Here is a 27,022-nt window from a genome sequence, read left to right as displayed (position 1 = left end):
TCATCCACTTGAGGCAGATATAAAAGATGCTGTGGCAGAATTACAACCAGGGATGCTGCTCCATCGCCCACATGCCAACAATGACTTTTTCTCCATTGCTTTTTCGTGCTTAGCTTCAGAGCCAATGTGAGGTTATCCATTTTGAACTTCACAGAACAAATAGGAGCATCTGGCCCATCGAACCTATACAACCATTCACTGAGATCATGGACTCAGCTCCATTTGCCTGGCTTTTTGCATAACCATTAATTCCCCAATAATGCAAAAATCTTTCTAACTATGTCCTAGATATATTTAATGAGGTAGCCTCTATTGCTACCCTGGGTAGAGACCTCCACAGATTCTGGGAAAAGCAGTTCCACTGCAACTCCATCCTAAATCTCCATGTCCCCTTGAAACAACTTTTATGCTTCTAACTTACCTACACTTTTCATAATTTTTTATGTTTCTATAAAGGCCCCCTCACTCTTCTGAATTCCAGTGAGTACAGTCCCAGGTCACTCAATCTCATCTTGGGAATCAACCTGGTGAACCTCCTCTGCACTGTCTCCATAACTAGTACATCCTTTTGCAAGTGTGGAGAGCTATTCGCAATGCTTTATGCTATATTGCACTATCAGACTCTAACTGCCCTACTAATCCATTTGACCAGAGGAGCTCTTCAACTCATCACCCCCTTACCCTTATACTCAAGTCCCTTTGCAGTGAGAACTCATGCACCCATTGCCTTCCTAATTGCTCGCTGTGCCTGCAAGTCACTGCTCAGTGATGTGTTTGGAAGGAAACTCAGGTCACCCTGAACATTAACATACTTGCTCAGCTTATCTATTTTCTCTACCAGTTTGGTAATCTCACATTTTTCTATTTGTCACACCCTTGCCCATTCGCTTAACCTGCCCACATCCCACTGAAGCCTCTCTACACACTCTAGTGGCCCAAACAACTACTAAGCTTTATGTCATCAGCAAACATGAGCATACTATACCTGATCTGAACATTCAAATCACTGATGAAGATTACGAACAATTGGGGCCCCAGCACCCATCACTGCAGTATGCGATTAGTCAGGAGAATCCCAACCAAAAAGTCATCCCTATACCTCTACTCTCTTTTCAGCCCCTCAACCAGCCCTCAATCTATGTCATTATGTTACCCCTAAAATCTGTGTGCTCCAGGTTTCCTTAACAGCTTCTTGTACAATACCATTTCAAAATTCCTTCTGAAAATCCAAATTCACAATATCTTCTTCCACATCAAAGCAGGTTCAATTGTAACATTTAAGTAATATTTTAGAAGGAAATGGTCTAAGTGTAGGTAAATGGGATTAGGTAGGTCAGGTTAGCATGGACTAGAAGAGTCAAAGGGCCTAATTCTTTGGTGTGGTAGTCTATTGAGGTTGTTACAATCTCAGAAAACTTCAAAGATCCATGTTGATACTGCTTAATCCTACTGTTACCATGTTACTAATGATAGATTTGTACATTTTTTGCTTCGTTTCTCCTTCTCCTTTACTCCCACCTTTCTTGTACCAAATGCCTCCACTGGGGTTCAAGAATTGGGAGGGAGGAAGGAACTCAGGAAAATTACAATAATCAAGGCAGAGTTACTGGCATCCTGATGATTTCATCCAAGGGTCTTAAAAGAAGTGGCTAGTGAGATGGTTTCAATTTTTCAACATTTCTTAGTTTCTAGGAAAGTTCCATTAGATTGGAAAATTTAAAAAAATGTAACTCCTTTATTCACAAAATGCAGGAAAATTCAGGAGACAGATGTCATTGGAAAAATGCGAGAAACATTTTTTAAGAACATTGTCACAAAGCGTTTAGAAAAACTCCAGGTAGTTGGACAAGATGAGCATGATTTGGTGTAAATGAAATTACATTTAATTTATTTGAAGTCAGATGTGGATTAAGGGAAAGCAGTGGACGTACAATTTTTAGATTTCCAGAAAGCATTTGCTAAGGCTGCATTAAACATCATTTGGAAAATAATAGCTCAAAGTGTAGGAGGTAACATTTGTACGAGGATTTAGGATTGAATGGCTAACAGAAGACAGATGGAAGGCACAAATGGGTCTTCTTTCTGATTGAGAAGATGTAATGAATAGTGTGCCACACTGAGGCCGGGACCTTAACCTTTTACAATTTAGATAAATGCCTTGCATGAAAGCTTCCCGCCACTACCTGGAAGGAGTTTGTACATTCTCCCCTGGGATGGCCTCTGGGAGCTCTGGTTTCCTCCCACAGTCCAAAGACGTACTGGTTAATTGGTCATTGCAAATTATCCTGTGATTAGGCTAGGGTTAAATCAGGGATTGCTGGGCAGTGCAGATTGAAGGGCCAGAAGGGCTTCCTCCACACTGTATCTCAATAAATAAAATAAAGTAAATTAAATTAAATGTAGAAAAATGTAATATTGTCAATTTTAGCAGAAGAACTGGGAAAAAGAACAAATTACCTACATCGTGAGAAATCACAGAGCTCCTTGGTGTCCTGGTGTGTAATTTGCAAAAGGCTCACAGTAGATACGACAGGTAATAAATGAGGGAAGGCAGCAGTTGCCAAGGGCATTGAATATAAAGTAGAAAAGCCATGTTTCAGATATATGTGGCATTGGTGAAACTATATTTGCAGTAAAGCATACAGCGCTGATCATTTTATTGAACAATGCCAACGCTTTGAAAGCCGTTCAGAGGTGATTTACTAGACCTGGAAGAGGCAGATTTGTCTTACCAGAAGAGATTGGATGGATCATGCCTGCAAGTGCTTCAAAGGCAAGACAGAAGGTGCAGATGCTTTAAAACACAAACATGGGTCCAGTTTCTGGGCAAATAGGTTCACACCATCAGTCATTTATGCAGCTTTTTAGTTGGCCAATAGCAAGATGGTGAACTGGAGATGAGACTTATTTTTTTGTCATACCACTTGGATGTAAACCTGTGCAGTAAGTCATGATGGAAGCCACTTGCATATAATTTTAATCAAAATCAGTGGAGCGAAACTCAGGAACATTGGGGATAGAGACTGGCGAACTCAGTCCATCAACCTTGTTGTGCCATTCAAGAGATCATACTTTACTATTGATTATTCCACTTAACTTCTGATCTTGTGATCCACATACTAAACAGATGTCTAGTGATCTCCGCTTTTTAAAATCTCAATCCTCTGGGGCAGGGAAATCTTAACTGCCGCCACTAATAATGTATTAAAATGCTTTTAAGATCATGCTTACAAGTTTAGAGATGGTGCTGCCTTGATCTGGATTACTAAAGCAGAGGTAATAGCTTTATCTCCTCCACTCAAACTCCTTCATCAATTCAAACATCACATCACCCACCAGCTTCTAAGACAAGGGACACCTATCAAGTAAAAGCACGGGTCCTGTGGTATTTTACTTCCTGACAATCGGAAAACCTCTTCCAAATTCCTCCTACTATTGGCAGTAGTAAGAGCATCACAAGTTTGCAGCAAAACCACACAAATCTTTCTCCTCTTTGCACACAGACTAGACAAATGCGTACACACAAGCATACCCTTAAGGGTGATTTATACTTCTGCGTCAACTTGATGCCGTAGGTACGGCGTCGCCGCAAACCCTATGCAGATCCCTACACTGTAGCCTGACGCGCACCTCTCCCAAAATGTAACTGCGCGTCGCGGCAACGCAGACCACAACAACTGTAATTGGTCCGCTTAGTAGCATCGCATTTCCTCCTACGCTGCAATAGCTTCCCATTGGGTGACTGAAGAGCAGGGAAGGAACTCTGGCTGCAATGCTTTCCATAAAGCTTTGCAGACCTCCGAAATTATGGAGGACGCATTTCGCTTTTACGAAAAAAAGACACTCGCTTTAAACTTGTTTACCCCGAGAAAGACTACCATGACCATGAAGCCTTGCGCGGGCAGGTGTGTGCGCATGCGTGACATGTCCGAATTGCAGAGCAATGCAGACACACCAACGCACAAGTATAAATGCTCACAACGTGCGTAGGGCACTTGCGTAGGCTACGGCGTCCATTTGACGCAGAAGTATAAATCAGCCTTGAGGAAGCAAGCATGCGCAAAGCAGCTACCTCCTTAAATAGTCGTTCTTATTCTCTCTTCATCTGCAATGGGTGTTACTCCTGGTCATTGTGTGAGTTGCAGCATTTACTTCAATCAATTCCTTGCATTTAACAGCCAATCCATACCACTGACACATTTTTAACGGCTTACGTTGCACTTAGTCATTTCCTGGTAAATACTCACCTCAAATTTAACCCCGCTAGATATTCAGAAACATCAATTATTAATTTCAATATGAAATTTATTCACCCACATAAAATACATCATTAATCTTCTCTCTAAAGATCTGACATTTTTGTGACCAACTTACATTTACAAAAGCAGCTTCATCAATAAACCAGGTGCAATATGGTCCACCCTTCCAGTAATGGTGTGGAATGGTGATCATCAGTAATGATTGTCACATCTCCAATCCTAACAAGTACTCTTGTGAGAAAATCAAGCCACAACCCTTTCCGTCAATTCACACCTATTTACTATGCTACCTGATTACTTTCAGACTCTTCATACTGGTTCTGATGTTGTCCATCCTGGCTAAAACAGGACTAAAAAGGAAAACCTTGCACATGGACTTAGCTGCAGATCTTGTGTTATACATTAATTTTCTAACATCCAAGCAGCCACTTACTTTTATGAAGATTCTCAACAGGACTAATTCCTAGAAAATGGAAATCAGATCTATATCATTTCACTGCTGCAACAACAAGCACTTGCGACTGCCAGGGAATTGATTTTAGATACAGCAAGCCAGAAGCTGCAAAGTTTTTAGTGATCCATAGATCTACTGATTGAAGCTGAAATCCCAATAGAACCTGTCGCTTGTAATTTAAATCCGGATTCCAAATGAATACTCCCTTAGCGTATCAGTACTCCGAACACATATCGTGCAAAGCACAGTGTTTTGCAGCATTCTATTATGCACACAGTTCTGCAATGAATGAACGTTTTGTACCATCTCTAAACTATGACACCAGACAGAACTGCAGCATTCAAGAAACCTAATGATTAGAGGATCACCATGTGCCGTGTTGTAGGACCATGATCGTTCTTGGCAAATTTTTCTACAAAAATGGTTTGCTTATTCTGGGCAGTGTTTTTACAAGACAGGTGACCCTAGCCAGTGGGGTCAGGACTTCTGTTATGCACCAGCTGTTCATACAACCATCTATCACCTGCTCCCATGGCTTCATATGACCCTGATCTGAGGGATAAGCAGGTACAACACCTTGCCCAAGGGTGACCTGCAGACTAACGGAGGGAAGCAGCGCCTTCCACCTCCTTTGGTAGAGACGTATCTCCACCCTACCAGCCCACATTAGAGGATGAGATTCTTAAAATCCAATGGCTCCCATAATTGCGGTGACAGAAAAAAAAAGACCCTTTGGATCCATAAGCCTAATCCTTTTTCATGGAACGTTCTTAGTTACTGTAACAATATTGCTTCACTGAAAAATCCATGTAAAATGTATCACATACAAGAACAAAAGAGGAGAAAATCAGGAGCTCAGGGTTCCCTGGTAACCACAGATATCACATGACGAATTAGCAAAATCACATGTTTTTTTTTAAGAAGGTCAAAGCAACTTCCCAATGGTTGATCAGTACTCACTCATTGAGCAGGGGAATGGATGTCCTCCTCTTGGTCTTCTGTACCATGTTAGCCTGGTTCCGCAATGAGATCCGAATGATGGACGGTGCAAGCTTACACGGCTCCCCGTCGACCTGCATCGGAATCGGCTTGTATGTTGTTAGCGTCACTTCACGGCACTGGTTGAGACGCTCCCCATGTCCACCAACTTGCAGAGCAGCCTTGGTTGCAACAAAGATGGAGAGGAGCCAATTCAATGCAAAGACAAAATGCCAACATAAGCATCAAGCTTCACTTTCCTTTACCAGAGGCTGCATTCGCTTTCAGGGCCTCAGTAGAGCATTGGACCAATTTCAGAACAAGCAGCTAGCCCTCAAACTAGGAATTTACTGTCAGGCAGAGTGGAGATGCTCATAAGACAACTGGGATTCGGAGCAATTCAGAGCAAGTAGTAAATGTAAACCCATGGTCATACAACAAGCGCTAAAACGTTTCCACATGTGTAACACTAAAATGAAGCAAAGGCAGATAGACTTGACTTGCAGATTAATTCTGACCTAACAGAATGATGCAGAAAGCTTGAATGGCTGAACAGCTGTTTCCAATACTAGTTTTTAAATAGTAAACACAACTGAGGGCAAAAATACCATTTTGAACTACAGTTAGCAGAGACAGTTCCAAAAACTCAAGGCAACAGAGACATACCAAAGATGCCATTGTGAAGCCAATCACCTCGATACACCCATCATCATGACGTTGTGGCTCAAAATCATGATGTTCACCTGGATTTCCCCATGGCACAGTGCCAGCACAGTACCTGCAACGATTTAAATAAAAATGCATGTTTTACAGCTGTATGGCCTTTAGGTCTATCCTCAATCTTGAATAAGGTGTCAGCAGGGCCATTTAGAGACAAGAAGATTTTGTCAAGACTACTTGGCTCCAAACCAAATTACAATCTTGTTCCAGATATGCACAATACAGCTTGGATTCTGGCAATAAAGAAGAAATGAGTCACTGCATTTGATATCAAGGAAACATTTGACCCAAGTCTCACATCAAGATAAAACCAGTCAATGAAAATTACATGGAACCCTCTTCCACTTATTAGCCAGACTTCAAAGGAGGTCATACTTGTTGATGACCAAATACTGTATTTCACAGAGTCATATAGCTCAGCAAAAGGCCCTCTGGTCCATCTCGTCCATGCTGAACATCAAGCATCTATCTGGACTAATTCCAATAACAAGCACTTGGTTTGTAGCCTTTTATACTTGGACAATTCAAGTGCCTGCCTGGATATTCCTGAAATGTTGCGACAGGCCCTGTCACCACCAACTTAGGCAATGCATTTTGGATGCACTTCTCTTTTTTAAATACAGATAAGGAGTGTCCTTTTAATCCTACTTTGTCTGGCTCTGTATAGATATTGCTATTTTGGTTCCTAACAGTCTTTTCCTGGTTATCATCTTGCTCTTAAAATTCTTACAACATACTCAGGATCGTCTTAATCGTGCTCACCAGTGTTGTTTCGTCGTTCCTATTCACTCGGCTAATTTGTTTTTACAAACATATTACCCACCTACATTTTCTATTCCATTTCTATATATCTCTATACACACCATATATTCCTTTTTTAGAAAATCTAACCTTTAATATCCGGGGACTTCCTATCCTGCTAAAGGAGCCCTTCCAATGACCAAAGCTCATGGGATAGTGAACATCAAAAAATAACTAGTTAATTATTCACCTAGTCTGGTTCAGGCTTGAATATAGGTTCAATGCTCAGAGTGGGAGGACAAAGGAGTCTTTTCAAACTGTGTACGAACACTGACACTGTTGCTGTTCGTCCATCGTTGTCGATGAAGACCTCAACGCCACTTAATGATGGTGTCAAGACTAGCGCTTGATTTGGACTTAAGTAAGGGAGAGTTGCGCAGCATCAGCCTCACTCTCTCTTCCCAATTCTCATCTGGATCCAGTGGCAAGACAAGAGTCCATACGGCTGGAGATGGGACTAGGCGCAGTGGATGACCAGGACATCCTCTGTGTCATGTCATGCTCTACACGTTCCACAACGCTCGCAGAGACCGCCTTCTTGACCATTGGACCTTCCACCAGTCTCGTCTGCTCAATCTGCCGGAGTCTGTCTTCACATGCCGGGATAGACAACTTCCTATCTCACCGAGGGTTTGAGACCCGTCGGCTACCCTCATCTGGTTTAGCCAGCTTGTCGAGGCCGTTGCCCAGGCTGTGGCCACTGTCACATTCAAACAGCTATGGGGAGCCACAGGTGACAGCTGAGTGCCAGGTGGGGACTAAAGGTGGACAAACTGCCTGAAAAGGACACAACTTGTTCCCCCACCAGAGATGCTACCCCTCCCTGACCCTAGGGTGTGACTGAAACACAAGGCAAGTTAACTCAGTGGAGATTAGGGATCAAGAGAAACTTCACCTTGGAATGTTCAGGAAGACAATGCACTGTAGTTTTAAATCTTGAATTTTTGATGTCAGGTCTGTCCCATCACACTGTTGGGAACAAAGAACGGGAGAAATGTGAGGCTTACAAACCAGTTCAGAGACCCGCAGCATTTTGTATGTGATTATCTAAATGGATTACGACAAAGGCTTCAGTTAGGAATATTTAGTGGCCCAAATGGGGAAATTAGTAACTAGCAGTGTCAACGCAAAAATAAAATGCTATTCTCACTAACTACGAGTCATACTTCAATGCTTAGATAGGTTAACTGCTGTCACAATTAATGTTAATCACAATCATGAATAAAATACAACTTAAACACATAAATAAAATACATTTAAAAAATCACATCATTTTCAATGAGAGCAGCCCCCATCAATCCACATATCAGACTTAAATAAAAAACTTTTTGTGTGCTTTGAGCTAGAGGGTACCTCTGAATTCATTAACAATCTTGGGATTGGGGAGGCATACAGAACAGATGATGAGTATGTATTTAAATTTGTAGAATATGAACAGAGCTGTTTCCAAAGGAGCTACACTAACAATTTAGTTTTTCACACTCACACTCTAAAAAATTATAAATTTGTTTGCTGACGATGGTGAGATAAGGGATCAAAAATATTTAAGATCAACATGAGGGGCTTCTTTATGCTGGGCATTGTACATCATTGCCATTCTCAACATAGGTCTGCAACTACAGATGATGTTGAGGACACTTTAGGCTGACTTTGATAGAATTCTGGTCAATAAGAGAATTGCAGCCAAACCCATCCATGGGAAAGGCTTCGGGAGTAAACCCCAAGGAAGAAACCTAGAGCCAGGGTCCCTAAGGCAGTTTGATGTTGTTTGCAACTTCACTCTGGCAGCCTCTGTGACAACACATGTGCTAAAGTATATCGGCACTTGCCCTTCCCTTGGACTACATGTGACATGGAGGGGGGAACCTGTTGCATAGGTAACAGCCAGTTCCTCAAATCTTCCCGCCCAGGATGCGCCCTGGAGAAGACACATTCCACCACAGGTGTAAACCCATGATCCTGGGATCGGCGGCTGCCTACTATTTAAGAGAATTGAGGGAATAGGGGACTGAGCAGAAAACTGGAGGTGGTTTGGGATGAGCTATTAATATCAGAATTGATACAGTCTTTCAGTCTTTCCACTTTTCCTGCTCTCAGTACATAGCGACGAACAGAAAGCTGCAGAGAGATTTTGAGATTCCACAGCTGATCTAAAAAGCAATGTTACTCAACTGGTATGGCGGGCTGACTGGTGGCAGATGGACCTTAATCGTGATCTGTGTGAGGTGACGAATTACGGGTGTGACTTGGTAAGGGCAGGACCCTTCTCATTAATGGTAGGAGCACAGGAGTATTAAGGCACAGAGTGGCCTCACTGTGCATGTCCAAGCATCCCCACAAGCGGCAGCACAAGTAGGATCGGTGAAGAAATGGCCATGGTATGGAGTATAAGAATAAGGAATATTGTCGAGACAACATGATAAACTATTGGTTAGGCCACAGCTAGAATACTTCATGCAATTCAAGTCACCAGATGACAGGAAGGACCTGATGATACTGGAGAGGGTGCAGGATGCCGTCGGGGGGGGGAATAGAACATTTTAGTAATGAGGAGGGTCTAGATAAACTGGGTATGTTTTCCCAAGGATGTTGACGGGAGGATCTAACCAAGGTATATAAAATTATGATAGGGTAGATATTTTTAAAAAATGGATCTTCATGTTAGCGATATCAAAGAGCAGGAGGCATTGGTTTAAATGAGGAGCAGGAGGTTTAGAGAGGATCCAAGGAAGATATTTTTCCCCCTCACACAGTGTGCAGTTTCAATCTGAAACAGACTGGCTGAGAAGGTAATGGAGGCAAAATTTAGGCAGTATCTGGGCAGGAATCAACAGATAGTAAATGGTATTCATTCAGATGGGTACTTAATTGTCAGAATAAGCATGGTAGACCAAGTGGGCTGTTTACATACTGGATGAGGATGACTTAAAATAAATGGGCAAATCTATGGCGGATAGATTTTAACGTGGGAAAGCATAAGGCTATCCACTCTGCATCCATAAAGCTTGGAGCAGAATAATTCAGAGTAATCGCTAGGGAGATGAAAGTTAGAAATATTTAATAGCTCAAATAGAGCAAGCATTAAATCATGCACAATATATAATTTCAATAATGCTAGTCTTTATCTTAAGTGGGGTGATTGCACAGAAAACAACCACTGTAAAAACGCCTTCTGTTACATGGACGGTTTTAATCCTCAACTATGTGATATTATAGTTATCCAGCCATTGACCAATGGGACACATACCTAAAGCCAAGTTATTAATTTATGTTGGGAAAGCATGTGCTTCAACACCAGCCACAGAAACTAAGCCTATGTACCTCCTCTCGGTCTGGTAAATAATCACATATCAGAACTGCTTTCTGTCCTTATACGAAATTCTTACCCATACACAACAGGGTCTTTTATCCTAGCGGTTTCAAACCAGCTAATAATTCTGTCATGTGGCACTTTATCAACCGCCACTTAGAAGTACCCTCACCTTCCTCTCACTGAGAAGCTTCAACTTCATCAGTTTCATTATTGTCTTTCAACTTGCCTTTTGCTGGCTTCCATTAACTAATATATCCTTGTTGAAGTGACTGTTGCTTTACCCTGGATGACTGTTTCTAGAGATTCTCCCTTCCAGCATTAAACTCACAGGCAGTAATTACTGGGTTTATGTTCACTCAGTTTTAGCTGAGCCGAGCAGCAATTTGTAATTCTCCTGCCCTCTCAAAGTGAATCTGTATCTTTTGATGACTACAATCATTGTGGCTACTTCAAATACAACCAGCCTTTGAGGATCTCCTCTTCATCAATTTTTAGCTCATCCAGCATCTAATCTATCTTTTTGTACACTTTGAACAGTATCTTCTTCCTTGAAGAAATTACACCAAGTAGTCAGGTAGTACCTCAACGGTACCCTCCACCTCAATGCCATCTTCTGTTTGCTCCCGTTATTTCCTAACCAGTAGGAGAATTCATAGTCTCTTTTTTATATTCTCAATGTTCCCATATTTCATCTTTCACATTCAATTCCCTTCTGAGGTAGTCCTTAATGCCAAAATGATTTGAGTCTAAAACCATCTGGCATTAGTGTTAAAGCTAGAGTTAGATTATTTAAAGGTGACATTCAAAAGCATTTCTTGCCACAAAGTACAACGAGTTCCTTTTCCAGAGTTTCTAAGGTCAGATAAGGCATACATCAAACTTCAATTAATTAAATGACACAACAGGCTCAAAAGGATGAATGGCTTACCTCTGTCAGAGAATGGAATACTGTGAGAGTCTATGACAAGTGTCCTCACAGTTTACTGGGAATGTGACATAGATCCTCGTATATTACTGGAATAATGACAGATCACTGAGATGTCATATGTATGAATCCTCAAAGATGGCTGGGGATGGGCAAATCTCCTTGCAGGTTACATGCACTCCCGAGGAGTTAAAGAGGTGAAACAAGATTATCTAGAATACTGGAATAGGGTTCACAGCCTTGTGTTCTCTGAGCAAAATTCCATGTACTTACCACCACCTTAATATGCTTGGCCAAATCCTTGGAACTTCCCGTTAAGAAATCTGAAACTGCTGTCTAAATAACAGAAGAGAGAATGACACAGTTATATGGGTGAGCAACACCAGAAGAGAAAATGGCAGCTAGAGCTTCAGTCAAACAATCAAGGATAGATCTTTGCAGATCGTATTCATGATACATTCAAGATGTATTTGCTCTTCCTTCAGCCATCGTATCTAGAGTTCATATAGATTCCTGGAAAACAATCCCACTCCCACATCTAAACTAACGCCATTTCAGAGATTCAGTGAAGTGGCCCAGAATGGGATGACCTCTGATTTTTTTGGCTCCTGCCTTGGTCTCACTATACTGGGACCCACACCCAATGGCAATTCTCCAGGTCTGATGGCCTGACAAGCTTTATGCACATTACAATGACACTGAGAATACGGACACTGTTAACAGGGAGGCTGTCAATCATCATGTGCTGCATCATATGACAATGATTGTTCTTGGCAGATTTTTCTACAGAAGTGGTTTGCCATTGCCTTCTTCTGGGCAATGCCTTTACAAGATGGGTGACCCCAGTCATTATCAATACTCTTCAGAGATTGTGTCTGCCTGGCATCAGAATTTGTGATATGCACCAGCTGTTCATACAACCATCCACCACCTGCTCCCACGGTTTCACTGGTGGGGGAGAGGGGGGCGTTAAACAATTGCTACACCTTGCTGAAGAGTTACACCTGCAGGCTAGTGGAGGGAAGGAGGACCTTACACCTCCTTTGGTTGAGATGTAGCCCCAGCCTACCACCAACAAGAGAAAATCTGCAGATGCTATAAATCCAAGCAACACACCACCCATGGCTATTGGCGTATGGTGTAATTGAAGTCTCCATCATCCCTCCCCATTTATCACACTTCAACCAACAAGTGCCGCTCTTTTCCAACCAAAGTTGCTCTGCACCCATCTACTTCTTCTGTCAGTAGCATTGGCCGGGTATTGCTGCTGGGAAGGGCTACGGTGAGAAACACAGTGACATGCTTAGTTTAAATTAACACACAGTGTTTGCGTCTATTGGAGGAACTCAGCATTGATACCCGGAAAGAAACTGTTGAAGTTTCAGGCCAAAACCCTGCATCAGGACTTTGCTCCCACTAACGCTACTCAACCCACTGAGTTCTTTTCACTGTGTGTTGCCCCAGAATCTAGCATCTCCAGTCTCTTGTATCTCTGTTTGATTTAAATGGCTGAAGTGCACATCTGATTGCTGCAAATTCAACAGTCACCGGCCTACATTGAGCTATTCTTGTCACTTACCCCAGCGTAGAACATTTTATTCCAAAATCGACTGCTAAATTTCTCTGGTTTAGCCTCTGAAACAGGAAATTAAGCATTAGTGACATCTAACAATAAAAATGAAATGCAAGTCACTCAACAATGAACAAGTCCATCATTCCCTGTTTACAAGCATGTGCATGACCAATCAATAATTCAGGATCAAAATAAATATTGTTCCTTTAAAAATAAAAGCCAGAATCAATTCTGTTTTGAAATTGAGACTGTCTAATTATTTAACTTTAAACTGAGATCCATAGTCAAAACTCTTATCAAGACAACTCTTAGGGTTCAGTTCCAAAAACTGCTATTAAGACTACAAGACATAGTAGGGGCAGAATTAGTCCACTCAGCTCAGAGTCTACTCTGCCGTTCCATCAAGGCTGAACTATTTATCCCTCCCAACCCCATTCTCCTGCCTTCTCCCCATAACTTTATTCTTCGAATTAACAAAGGAAAGTTAACATAACTTTGACATCAAATAAGGTATGTTGTGTGTGTGATCTCCAAACCCACTGTGAAGATCTCATCAAAACAAGGGCAGGGATCAGCTCTATTCTACTGTCACTTCTGGAGTTCCATGTTGTTCACAGGTCAAAACATCAGTACAAGTTGGACAATACTGCCAACAGAAACATTGACTACTTAACAACTAAAAGCACAGAGCAAAGATCTCAGATCAACCTATCAAGCAGTAGTAAATGAAGGCAACTGGACCTGCTGTGTTGTCTAGAAGACGTTTCACCACTCATCCCAGAGGCTTCCTCAGTACAGATCCATGGCGGGTAGTCTCCAGCTGATAAACTCTGAGTTGTTTAAAGATACAGCAATCACATGAGGGTCGTTAAGAGTTGTGGAGGTAATGAGAGATTCATTGGTCTTATCTTTGCATGAATAGATGTGTGAACTGTTGTGGAGATGTTAGGATTGTACTGTAAGTAGCTGATGTATTCTGTGATGGCTTGCACCTCATGGATTGACAGCCATGAATACCTTCCTTGAATTCAATGCAGTCCTAACATCTCCACAATAGTTCGCACCTTCATTCATGCAAAGATAAGACTAAAGGCCTCAAAGCTCTCTGCTTCTTTCTGGACACCAGACCTAACCAGATCACCTCCACCACCACTCTCCTCCAACTAGCGGAACTTGTCCTCATTCTAAATAATTTCTCTTTTGGCTCCTCCCGCTTCCTTCAAACAAAAGGGATAGCCATGGGCACTCGCATGGGTCCCAGCTATACCTGCCTGTTTGTCGGCTATGTGGAACAGTCTGTATTATAAGCCTATACTGGTGACTGTCCCACACTTTTCCTGTGCTACATCGACGACTGCATTGGTGCTGCTTCCTGCACCCATGCTGAACTCCTCAACTTCATCCACTTTGCCTCCATCTTCCACCTTCCCCTCAAGTTTACCCGGTCCATTTCTGACATCTCCCTCCCCTTTCTTGATCTCACTGTCTCTATCTCTGGAAACAGCTTATCCATCGATGTCCATTATAAACCCATGCACTCTCACAGCTACCTGGACTATACCTCTTCCCACTCTGTTATTTGTAAAAACGCCATCCCTTCCTTCAATTCCTGTCTCCATTGCAGGATGAGGCTGTTCATTCTAAGGAGATGTCCTCCTTCTTCAAAGAAAGTGGATTCCCTTCCTTCACCATCAACTTTGTCCTCAACCACATCTCTTCCATTTCATGCATGCCAGCTCTCACCCCATCCTCCCACCATTCTACCAGGGATAGGGTTCCTCTTGTCCTCACCTACCACCCCACCAACCTCTGCATCCAGCACATAATTCTCTGTAACTTCCACCATCTCCAACAGAATCCCACCACCAAACACATCTTTCCCTACTCCCCATTTTCTGCTTTCCACAGGAATTGCTCTGTATGCGACTCTCTTGCCCATTTGTCCCTCCCCACTGATCTCCGTCCTGGCACTTATCCTTGCAAGCAGAATAAGTGCTACACCTGCCTCTACATCTCCTCCCTCACCACCGTCCAGGGCCCCAAACAACCCTTCCAGGTGAGGTGGCACTTCACCTGAGAGTCTGTAGGGTCATATACCATGTCCAATTCACCCGGTGTGGGCTCCTGCATATCAGTGAGACCAGACGCAGATTGAGAGACCGCTTCACCGAGCACACACACTTATCTGCTAGAAAAAGCGAGATCTCCCAGTGGTCACCCATTTTAATTCCACTTCCCATTCCAATATGTCCATCCATGGTCTCCTCTACTGTCATGATGAGGCCACACTTAGGTTGGAGTAACAACGCCTTATATTCCATTTGGGTAGCCTCCAACCTGATGGCATGAACATTGACTTCTCTAACTTCCAGTAATGCTCCCCACCCTCACTTTTTCACCATTTTCCATGCCCTTTTCCTCTTCTTGCCTTATCTCCTTGCCAACCCATCACCTCCTTCTGGTGCTCCTTCCCCATTTTCTTTCTTCTGCGGACTTCTGTCTCTTTCACCAATCAACTTCCCTGCTCTTTACTTCATCCTTCTCCATACACTGGTCACCTTGTGTTTCTCTCTCCTTCCCCCTCCCACCCACCTTTTAAATCTACTCCCCAGCCTTTTTCCTTCCAGTCCTGCTGAAGGGTTTCAGCCCGAAACATCAATTGTACTCTTTTTCTAGATGCTGCCTGGTCTGCTGAGTTCCTCCAGCATTTTGTGTGTGTTGCTCGAACTTCTAGCATCTGCAGATTTTCCTCTTGCATAAAACTAATGACCCTCTCATTACCTCTATGACCCTTAATAACCGTAATGTGATTGTGATACCTTTGAACAGCTCACAAAGTTTATAAGACAAAGTCTAGCCACCATGGATTAGAACTGAAGAAGCCTTTTGGATGAGTGTTAAAACATCTTCTAGACAACACAGCAAGTCCAATTACCTTGATTTACTACTGCTTGATATACAATGACCTGGATAACTGAGAACCTTCAAAGACATTCAGATCAACTATAACAATCATGCACCAATTGTGGCAGCAAATCATCTCGGGCCTGTGCAGTAATACGAGATCTACAGGGAGGAGTTGAGTGGAGACGGCGAAGGATGTGCTGTCTGTGAAGATGTCACAAGAAGAATGCGGTCAACAAGTAGCAATGGTGATTCCAAATATGTGTACTTACTTGATCCTGATCAACCGTGACCTGCTGTGGAATGACTGAACACAGGTGGCCTCTAACTCAGTCAGAGCAGATAAAATGGAAATCACAGCACCAAAATAAAAGGTCTTCTGTTTCAAGACTTGCACTACATGATTCACCAACAGACTGACCAGGTTACAGGAACAAATTAAGCTCCATCTCTGGGGTTCCAAGGAACGGTTCTCATGTCAACCTACCTCTGGACTCGTGAAACTCGAGAGTCACATGTGCATCGAAGCCAAGGCTAAAGTAGTTGTTGAAAACATCAAGTGGAAGCTATGAAGAAAGAGAAATTTATCTTCATGAAAATCTGCATCACCGTGAATAAAAATCCTTCTGATGGCGTATCAGAAGGGCAATGCATGAAGAAAATAACATTAGGTAGGATTCAAGCAGCACTGGTGGCTAATACTTCAATGTGGTACGTTCCTACAATAGGTTAAATGAATGACCCACAGGAAGAGTTTTCTAGGTAGAGGGTCAGGTTGACACTGTGCTTTGAAACCTGTTCCTATAGCTGACAGCTCTCCCCAGAACAGAAAACAACTTACAGAACCAACCTGCTCATGTAGAGAAGAGTACACACCAGCAACAGTGCCCATTATGCACCTTGGATGACTGCAAGTCTATCCTAACAAACAAGATAGAGACTCTGGGAACAGTACAAATAAGGGTGAAAAAAAATTAAGGGTTGTAACCATCAGGGAAAGCTAAACAGGATGGCTTTTTTTTCTCAATAGAAGGACAAGAGGGTCCCTGTTTGAGGTCTTTAAAATACGAAGAGTTCTGCAGAGACATGGCCATTAACCTGGACTCAATGAGAAGAGTTGGTTAAAGGCTTACATTGCAGTGAAGGGGGAGTGCGTGTGGGTGGAGAAGCATGAAAGACATACCAAAGCAAGATGAGCAAAGGGGTTTGTTCATAAGAATAACGATGTGAAAATGCTCAAAGTGTGGAGGCTATAGTATAATTGGAAATTATTTGGGCATATCGAAAGGCAGAGTCAGTGAACATTTGTGGTACAGCCAAGAAAAGGAGCATCACAGTTGATACAGTGTTTCAAGAGGAGAGTTATTGGGGAATGAGAATTGTTGGAAGTTTTACTGTAACCGATGTTACTCTGACAATTTTGCCTAAAATTCAATTATATACCATTATTTTTCAACATTCTACAGCTTAAAATCAAATTTTATGATTTTACACTATATGATAAAAAAAAACATTTCTAGGGCATTTCACACAAATGTGGAAATTCAACTGGGTACTTACCAGTGTGAATTGCCCTTACACCCAATGATGTTAAGTTTGCATCATATTGTTTTAGATTATATCATTCCCCAACAACTCTCCTCTTGAAGCACTATAATCTGGCTTGAGAGTTCCCATCACTGGGCACATCCAGGACAATTTGCTCTTCACAAATTATCATCTGTCAACAGTGCACAGCACCAAGCTCTCACTGACTGATTCCTGGTACAACAGAACTAATATAACAGAGATTGGGATGACTTGTCTTATATTTGTGTAACTCTCAGTTCGGCTAGCTGCTCAATATAGGGGATGATAGCTCCTGGCCCAGCCAAATTTAAGAAATCTCTTTTGGGTGGATGCTACGCGGTATGTCCCATTACAAAACAGTACCATGCAATAACAAACAGTACACAATATGCAATTAAACGATTGAGCTTTATAATTCTTAATTTGACTCTATGGTTAGTAAAGAAACAAAAAAAAGGGCCCATTCTCATGAAACAGTCCAATGCTCAACGTTGGAGTCATTGATAAGGCCGTTTGTCCACCATTGACCTGCTCCGATCGTTGCTGACCTTTGGACCCTTGTTAAAGTCCGATGGTTTACCAACTCTCTCCATTTGCATCTTCTCTCCTAATCTCTCCCTGGCAAAAGTCCGTAAATTCCCGGCTTCCAGACACACAAGAACAACATCCCACTCATTGGCTAACAAGCCCCATTATCTCTAGTCATAACCTACACATTGCTGCTACAAAGAAACCATTACCTTATCAGTGAAACCTTACAGCATGCAACATTTGTTAGGTTTAGAAGAATATGAGGGGACCTCGTTGAAACTTACCAAATCCTAATAAAGCTGAACAGACTAGATACTGGAAGTTTTTTCCTGATGGTGGAGGAATTCCAAAGAATCAGGAATCACACCCACGTGAGATACCCAGATCCAGGTGAGTCATTTAAGATGGAAATGAGGAAAGACTTTTTTTTTGCCAAAGAGTTGTGAACCTCAAAGTTCAAAGTACATTTATTATCAAAGTGTGTATGCTATTTACAATCTTGAGGTTCATTTTCTTGCAGGTAGTCACCAAACAAAGAGACACAACAGAATCCATTAAAAAACCCGCACAACAAAGACCATCAAACACTCAATGTGTGGAAGAAAGAACAAATTGTGCAAACAATAAAAAAAAGTAAACAAATAACACAGAGAACAGGGTCCCTGAAAGTGAATCCACAGCCACAGAACCAGCTCAGAGCTGAGGCGCATGAACTGGTTGCAGAGACAGTTCAGAGACTTGTGGATTTCTCTAAAATGGGAGGCAGTTGAGACAAAGCCATCAGATTTATTTAAGGAGTTAACTATAGTTCCAGAGGCTAATAAGATGAGAGAATGTGGACAGAGTACTGGATTTGAATGATTAACTGTGATCACAATGAATGTTGGAGCAGCTGAGAAAGTCTAATTGGTCACATCCTCGTTTCAATATCCTTAGCAACTCCCACCCCACCCTACCTCGCTAGTTCACCCAATATGCAAATCGCCCGATTGAAAATGCTGTTCCAAATCACCACCTTTGATAAAGGTCCCTGATTCAACCTGTCAGATACTGCTCCAAATCCATTCCTCACCAAACCCCAAATGGCCTGCAGAGATTCACTACCCTCCCCTCAGCCATGACACAAGCCTACCTGGGTAAAGAGCTAGTGACACTCCCCAGACACCAACATCTGACAAGTTCAGAAATACTGCAAAGTCCAGTCACCTTCTTAGATGTTTTACTGCACCTTAACCATAAAGGTGGACCAACCATACATTATAAGTAGCGCAGTTTGAGGAAGATATTTTATAAATACCACTTTCTACAAAGCTGCAACTGCAAAAGGTCAAGAATTTTAGTGTGGCAAATGGCCAAAAGAGTAAGCTGTCAGTTATCCGGTGCTCATAATTGTCACTGAGCACACAGCGAACCCACTACCTCTGTGGCAGACCCAAACACACAACAGCCAGGACCTTCAACAACTGACCTTTTCAGCTGCTGTTTCATCGCGCTCATCTGGAACTGCGTCTGTGTTTCTTTCCACACACAGATTCCATCGGTCTAACTGCACAATGTTTCCATCTTCCACGTGGGACAGGATCTTGGAAACTGGCTCATCTGTATATCCCTGTACCCATGACACAAAATGATTATGATGCATAAATGAACATTTCTTTCTGCAACCTTCAATCTAAGATAGAAATAGATATTGGCATTAATAAAATCCTCTTGCCTGTGTAAAGGGGAATCCATATCTTAAAAAGGAAGGTTAATTATACTTTCCCACCCCCCCCCCCCATATGCCAATGAGTTTTTCCTTCTTCAGCAATGGGCACCTCTAAACATTACTTGGAACAAACAGCTCAATGCCAGACAGTCAGCAGAGCTCAGAGAATGGTTATTACTGGATGAGTACCTGGAACTACTAACTTGGAAACAAGTGGTTTAAGCTTACCCTGAAAGTTGGAGTTTAAATTCATGCAATTAAAATAATCTGGCATCAAAAGTTAATATTAGACATCATGAATCTACCACACTGTCATAAACCCACAGCTTAGTCACTAATTAAGGGGATATCCTCATGTAGCCTAACCCATTAAAGATTCCACATGCACAGAAGCATGACTGATTTCTAATTCCTCTTTTTAATGGCCTAACAAGCCACCCAGTTGAGGAGACAGTAAGGGGCTGATGATAAATGCTAACCTAGACAGTGACATTCACATCCTCTGAAAGAATAGAACAAGCAGCTTAATAATTAGTTTGGACCAACTTTACATTGAGATACTGCAACAGAAGTTCAGCCCATCTATGCTGTTCTTGCAAGTGTTTTCCTGCCTAGATAACGATTCCCAGAAATCCTGTGGTATGCAAAAGGGAGGGTCTAGCTGAGATTCTGCAGATAGCATCTGACAATGTCATTGGAGAGTTACACTTTACAATGTGAATGGATGCAACCACAAATAAATTTAAGAGAACTAAACAGCTCCATAAATAACAAGTCCTACCATGTACTGAATGGCAGAAAATGTACAAAAGCAAGCAACTTTATCCACACAAAACAAAACAAACTATGGTTACATGAATAAAGGAAATGCAGAGCAGTAAGCAAATATTTCTCATAATTCAGTTTACTAAAATACTCATTCAACCTCCATGCTACCTTTATCTCACTTACCCCACCCCAATTTAGGGTCCTGGCAAGATCATTCCCTGTTCCCAAAGGAAGTACAGCAACTGGAGGGGAAGGGTTCAGCTGCAATTGATCCAGAATGGAAAGAATCCAACCCACCTGTGAGAAAAGGGAAATTCATATTAAGTGAAGCACCCACTTGGCCATTTATCACATTTACAGGATCACTGGATTGCTTTAACTCTGCCTCAATCATTGTAATCTCTGCATTCATTTACCCAAGATTTGTACTATTCATTATGAGGTAGTAGGTCATCCATGATAACGCAGATACAGGCACACAAGAGTTTCATCCCTGAGAACAGAAAACCAATTTCTATAAAAAAGATTTCTATGCAACATGGGAATGCTTGTTTTCTGTAATTATCCACATCGCATTGTTCTTTATACACTTTTTTTAACTATAGAAAAGATGTTTCTAAATTACATAGAAATATAATTCTCTACATAATTATTTCATTTTGTTGTATAACACTGGACAACACAGATTTTGCTTCCTGAATACCTTTAGGTGTATCTTATGAATTTTGGGCTACTGATCATGAAAATCACCATGAAATTTCCCTATCACACACCATTTTTTGAAATCACTTATGTTTATTATTTCAATTCATAATTCAAGTCAATTAAAATATTGCCTACAATGTAAGCTGGAAAGTTTCCTATCTTGTCCAGGCATGCTTGGGCATGCTTAGGCAGCATGGCTGCTGCATGGCAAGACAGGTTTTAGTAATAATTATTGGGTTCAGGACTGTAAGGATGGAACTTGCTATCACCAGGTACAAAAATTTCTATGAAGGATTTTGATATTTGAGACAGATGCTTCCCAGAATAACTGATGCCAAGATGAAGGAAAGCATTTTTGTTGGTCCACAAATCAAACAGGTTATCAATGACTTGCAATTTGAAGAATTTCTAGTGGGTCCAGAGAAAATCACATGGAAGGCATTCAAGGAAGTTGCTGAAATTTTTGTCAGCATCTACAGAGCACCAAACTACATGCAGCTGGTTGAAAGCATGCTTCAAGCATATAAAACCATGAAATGCAACATGTCACTAAAGATTCATTTTCTGCATTCCCATTTAGACTTCTTCCCTGCAAATCTCGGTGCTGTTAATGACGAGCATGGTGAGAGATTTCGCGAGGACATGGCGGTCATGGAGAAAAGATACCAGGGCAACTGGAATCCATCAATGCTGGCGAATTACTATTGGACACTTAAGCGAGAAGCATCAGACGCTGAGTATAAATGAAAATCATTAACAAAATATCTTTAACTTAGTTGAACTATTGCAAAGCATCAGCACCATTATGAAATTAAACACATTATATTCAATAAAAGTTAATTTGTTGTTTCTCCAAATTCCTACCTGATAAAAGTAGTCTGAAATTATATTTGTATTCATCTTCAAGCAGTTTATCATAAACAAAAAAAAATTCTGAGGAAGCAACACTTTTGAAAAAAAATTGTTGTCCAGTGTAATCACCTTAACACTACCCATAATTAAACTAGCACAATATAGACTGCAACCAGTCATTAACAAATATCATTAAATATTGTTTTATTATTATAGCCGGCTTGAAAAAAATGCTTCAGAAGTATATGGAGCATTTGCATAAAGTCAGATTTTCCTAAGTCAGGCCAGCTGTAATGTAGGGAATCTCTGTATTTAGCTGAGATTTGAAGCAAGCTGTCAGTAGCATTCCCTGTGTTGGCAAGTGTATCCCACATGATCAAAAAGGATTGAGCACGACTTCTTTAATAGGGAAGGGAGCAGACATAGTCACTCTAAATCAATAAAGTGGACAGATACTGCATTTATATAACATCTTTCACAGGCTCCGGTCATTCCAAACCAATCACTACAAGTCCTATTTTTAAAAAGAGGTTTGACAAACGACTTGTACACAACATACTTCTAGAAGCAGCACTGAGATAATAAACATATTTATGTAAAGTTCAAAAAATGATAAATATGGGCCAAGATACCAGGGATAAAGTCTTTGTTCTTTCTTTCATAGTCATTGAATCTTGCACTTTCAATTCAGAGACAGAGCAAGGCCTTGGCTAATGCAGTGCGGCACAGCTCTTGCAGATTGAAATCCTAATTCCTTCGGTGTTATTCAGATGAGCCATATTTTATTGCCACTATGAAATGAACGTGGACAGCTCAAGAACTTGTTTCTTTTCTCTCTCACTCACTGCCTCTCTTCCCCCTCCCCCTCTCTATACAGTGATGATGTTGTTTTGGGACCCTTTTTTTTAAAGGGACTGTTTGTAGAACCTACTTTCTGTTCAGGTTGCTGCCTCATTCATCAACCTAGCAATGTTTCCTTATTCAAAACACAGGAAACTACGATGTAGCTTTGGGTTTGACAGCTTGAATTTGCCTGAAATAATTTTTAGCCTTTTTCAGACTTTAGGATTCAACAGCAGACTAAAACATCCTATTATTTACTTTAACACGGGAACACAAAATGGGCCAAATAGCCTTATTCTGCTCCTGTGTCTTATGATGTAAAATAGGTGCAGGCATGGATATTCAAAACAGCTCTACTAATATGATCATGCTGGTCTCAACTCCAATGGTGATTCTCCATAACCCTCAAATTTACAATCTTTTAAGTACTTATCTACTGCCACCTTAGATATACCTAATGACCACCCTAAGGGACAGAAAATTTCAGATTCACTACCCTCAGAAGAAATTCCTACACACTCATCTTAAGTGACCATTGTCTTAATTTATAGCTACTCCCGTTTGTACTCTCTCGCGAGTGAAAACATCTCAACATTTACTCTGTTCGGCTCTGTGAGGACCTTTTAATAAAGTCAGCCCTCATTCTTCTAAATTCTAAGGAATATAGAAACTTTCTAGACCCTCATAATAGGGCAACTCTCTCATTCAAAGTAAGTGTTATTATCAAAGTGCATATATGTCACCATACATAACCATGAAATTCATTTTCCTGTGGGTATAGAAGCATAGAAAATAGATGCAGGAGTAGGCCATTCGGCCCTTCGAGACTGCACCGCCATTCAGTATGATCATGGCTGATCATCCAACTCAGAACCCTGTACCAGCCTTCCCTCCATACCCCCTGATCCCTTTAGCCACAAGGGCCGTATCTAACTCCCTCTTAAATATAGCCAATGAACTGGCCTCAACTGTTTCCTGTGGCAGAGAATTCCACAGATTCACCACTCTCTGTGTGAAGAAGCTTTTCCTAATCTCGGTCCTAAAAGGCTTCCCCTTTATCCTCAAACTGTGACCCCTCTTTTTGAACTTCCCCAACATCGGGAACAATCTTCCTGCATCTAGCCTGTCCAATCCCTTTAGGATTTTATACGTTTCAATAAGACCCCCCTCAATCTTCTAAATTCCAACAAGTATAAGCCTAGTTGATCCAGTCTTTCATCATATGAAAGTCCTGCCATCCCAGGAATCAATCTGGTGAACCTTCTTTGTACTCCCTCCATGGCAAGGATGTCTTTCCTCAGATTAGGGGAGCAAAACTGCACACAATACTCCAGGTGCGGTCTCACCAAGGCCTTGTACAACTGTAGTAGTACCTCCTTGCTCCTGTACTCAAATCCTCTTGCTATGAATGCCAGCATACCATTCACCTTTTTCACCGCCTGCTGTACCTGCATGCCCACTTTCAATGACTGGTGTATAATGACACCCAGGTCTCGTTGCACCTCCCCTTTTCCTAATCAGCCACCATTCAGATAATAATCTGTTTTCCTGTTTTTGCCACCAAAGTGGATAACCTCACATTTATCCACACTAAGTTGCATCTGCCATGAATTTGCCCACTCACCTAACTTATCCAAGTCACCCTGCATCCTCTTAACATCCTCCTCACAGCTAACACTGCTGCCCAGCTTCGTGTCATCTGCAAACTTGGAAATGCTGCATTTAATTCCCTCATCTAAGTCATTAATACATATTGTAAACAACTGGGGTCCCAGCACTGAGCCTTGCGGTACCCCACTAGTCACTGCGTGCCATTCTGAAAAGGTCACGTTTATCCCCACTCTTTGCTTCCTGTCTGCCAGCCAATTCTCTATCCACATCAATATCTTACCCCCAATACCGTGTGCTTTAAGTTTGAACACTAATCTCCTGTGTGGGACCTTGTCAAAAGCCTTTTGAAAATCCAAGTATACCACATCCACTGGTTCTCCCCTATCCATTCTACTAGTTACATCCTCAAAAAATTCTATGAGATTCGTCAGACATGATTTTCCTTTCACAAATCCATGCTGACTTTGTCCGATCATTTCACCGCTTTCCAAATGTGCTGTTATCACATCTTTGATAACTGACTCTGGCATTTTCCCCACCACCAATGTTAGGTTAACCGGTCTATAATTCCCCGGTTTCTCTCTCCCTCCTTTTTTAAAAAATGGGGTTACATTAGCCACCCTCCAATCCTCAAGAACTAGTCCAGAATCTAACGAGTTTTGAAAAATTATCACTAATGCATCCACTATTTCTTGGGCTACTTCCTTAAGCACTCTGGGATGCAGACCATCTGGCCCTGGGGATTTATCTGCCTTTAATCCCTTCAATTTACCTAACACCACTTTCCTACTAACATGTATTTCCCTCAGTTCCTCCATCTCACTGGACCCTCTGTCCCTTACTATTTCCAGAAGATTATTTATGTCCTCCTTAGTGAAGACAGAACCAAAGTAGTTATTCAATTGGTCTGCCATGTCCTTGCTCCCCATAATCAATTCACCTGTTTCTGTCTGTAGGGGACCTACATTTGCCTTAACCAATCTTTTTCTTTTCACATATCTATAAAAGCTTTTACAGTCAGTTTTTACGTTCCCTGCCAGCTTTCTCTCATAATCTTTTTTACCTTTTCCTAATTAAGCCCTTCGTCCTCCTCTGCTGGACTCTGAATTTCTCCCAGTCCTCAGGTGAGCCACTTTTTCAGGCTAATTTGTATGTTCCTTCTTTGGAATTGATATTATCCCTAATTTCCCTCGTCAGCCACGGGTGCACTACCTTCCCTGGTTTATTCTTTTGCCAAACTGGGATGAACAATTGTTGTAGTTCATCCATGCGATCTTTAAATGCTTGCCATTGCATGTCCACCGTCAACCCTTTAAGCAAAACACATCAAAGTTGCTGGTGAATGCAGCAGGCCAGGCAGCATCTCTAGGAAGAGGTGCAGTCGACGTTTCAGGCCGAGACCCTTCGTCAGGACTTCTGTTCTTGTAGTTAGAGCATTATGTAGCTTACTAGCTCTTCCTTCAGTTAGTCCTGACGAAGGGTCTCGGCCTGAAACGTCGACTGCACCTCTTCCTAGAGATGCTGCCTGGCCTGCTGCGTTCACCAGCAACTTTGATGTGTGTTGTTTGAATTTCCAGCATCTGCAGAATTCCTGTTGTTGTCAACCCTTTAAGTATCATTTGCCAGTCTAGCTTAGCTAATTCACATCTCATACCTCAAAGTTACCCTTAAGTTCAGAACCTTTGTTTCTGAGTTAGCAATGTCACCCTCCATCTTAATGAAGTAGTCCACCATATTATGGTCACTCTTACCCAAGGGGCCTCTCACGACAAGATTGCTAATTAACCCTTCCTCATTGCTCAATACCCAGTCTAGAATAGCCTGCTCTCTAATTGGTTCAAAAAACCATCCCGCATACATTCCAAGAAATCCTCTTCCTCAGCACCCTTACCAACTTGGTTCACCCAATCTATATGTAGATTGAAGTCACCCATTATAACTGCTGTTCCTTTATTGCACACATTTCTAATTTCCTGTTTAATACCATCCCCAACCTCACTACTACTGTTAGGTGGCCTGTACACAACTCCCACCAGCGTTTTCTGCCCCTTAGTATTATGCAGCTCTACCCATATAGATTCCACATCCTCCCGGCTAACGTCCTTCCTTTCTATTGCGTTAATCTCCTCTCTAACCAGCAATGCTACCCCACCTCCTTCTCTTTCATGTCTATCCCTCCTGAATATTGAATATCCCTGAATGTTGAGCTCCCATCCTTGGTCACCCTGGAGCCATGTCTCTGTGATCCCAACTATATCATATTCATTAATAGCAATCTGCACGTTTAATTCATCCACCTTGTTACGAATGCTCCTTGCATTGACACACAAAACCTTCAGGCTCACTTTTACAACACTCTTAGCCCTTATACAATTATGTTGAAAAGTGGCCCTTTTTGATTTTTGCCCTGGATTTGCCGGCCTGCCACTTTTACTTTTCACCTTACTACTTTTTGCTTCTACCCTCATTTTACACCCCTTTGTCTCTCTGCACTGGTTCTCATCCCCC

General features: G+C 41.8%; 1 protein-coding gene across 5 annotated transcripts in view; it reads right to left on the bottom strand.

The window, feature by feature from the left end:
- The window catches only part of dgkza (diacylglycerol kinase, zeta a), a 480,046-nt gene that overhangs the window by 198,767 nt on the left and 254,257 nt on the right, over window positions 1-27,022 (bottom strand). For all 5 annotated transcript variants that reach the window (XM_072272235.1, XM_072272236.1, XM_072272233.1 and 2 more), the window contains 8 exons: window positions 20,687-20,800; window positions 19,496-19,636; window positions 16,415-16,493; window positions 13,030-13,085; window positions 11,724-11,786; window positions 8,108-8,181; window positions 6,358-6,469; window positions 5,674-5,873 (listed from right to left, as the gene is read on the bottom strand). In XM_072272235.1, the coding sequence (XP_072128336.1) occupies window positions 5,674-5,873; window positions 6,358-6,469; window positions 8,108-8,181; window positions 11,724-11,786; window positions 13,030-13,085; window positions 16,415-16,493; window positions 19,496-19,636; window positions 20,687-20,800 (839 nt within the window). The remainder of the gene's footprint in view (window positions 1-5,673; window positions 5,874-6,357; window positions 6,470-8,107; window positions 8,182-11,723; window positions 11,787-13,029; window positions 13,086-16,414; window positions 16,494-19,495; window positions 19,637-20,686; window positions 20,801-27,022) is intronic.

Source organism: Mobula birostris, chromosome 11 (genome assembly GCF_030028105.1).
Source record: "Mobula birostris isolate sMobBir1 chromosome 11, sMobBir1.hap1, whole genome shotgun sequence".
NCBI lineage: Eukaryota > Metazoa > Chordata > Chondrichthyes > Myliobatiformes > Myliobatidae > Mobula > Mobula birostris.
Note: the sequence above shows the minus strand (reverse complement) of the source record. Positions and strands in the feature narration are given on the sequence as shown.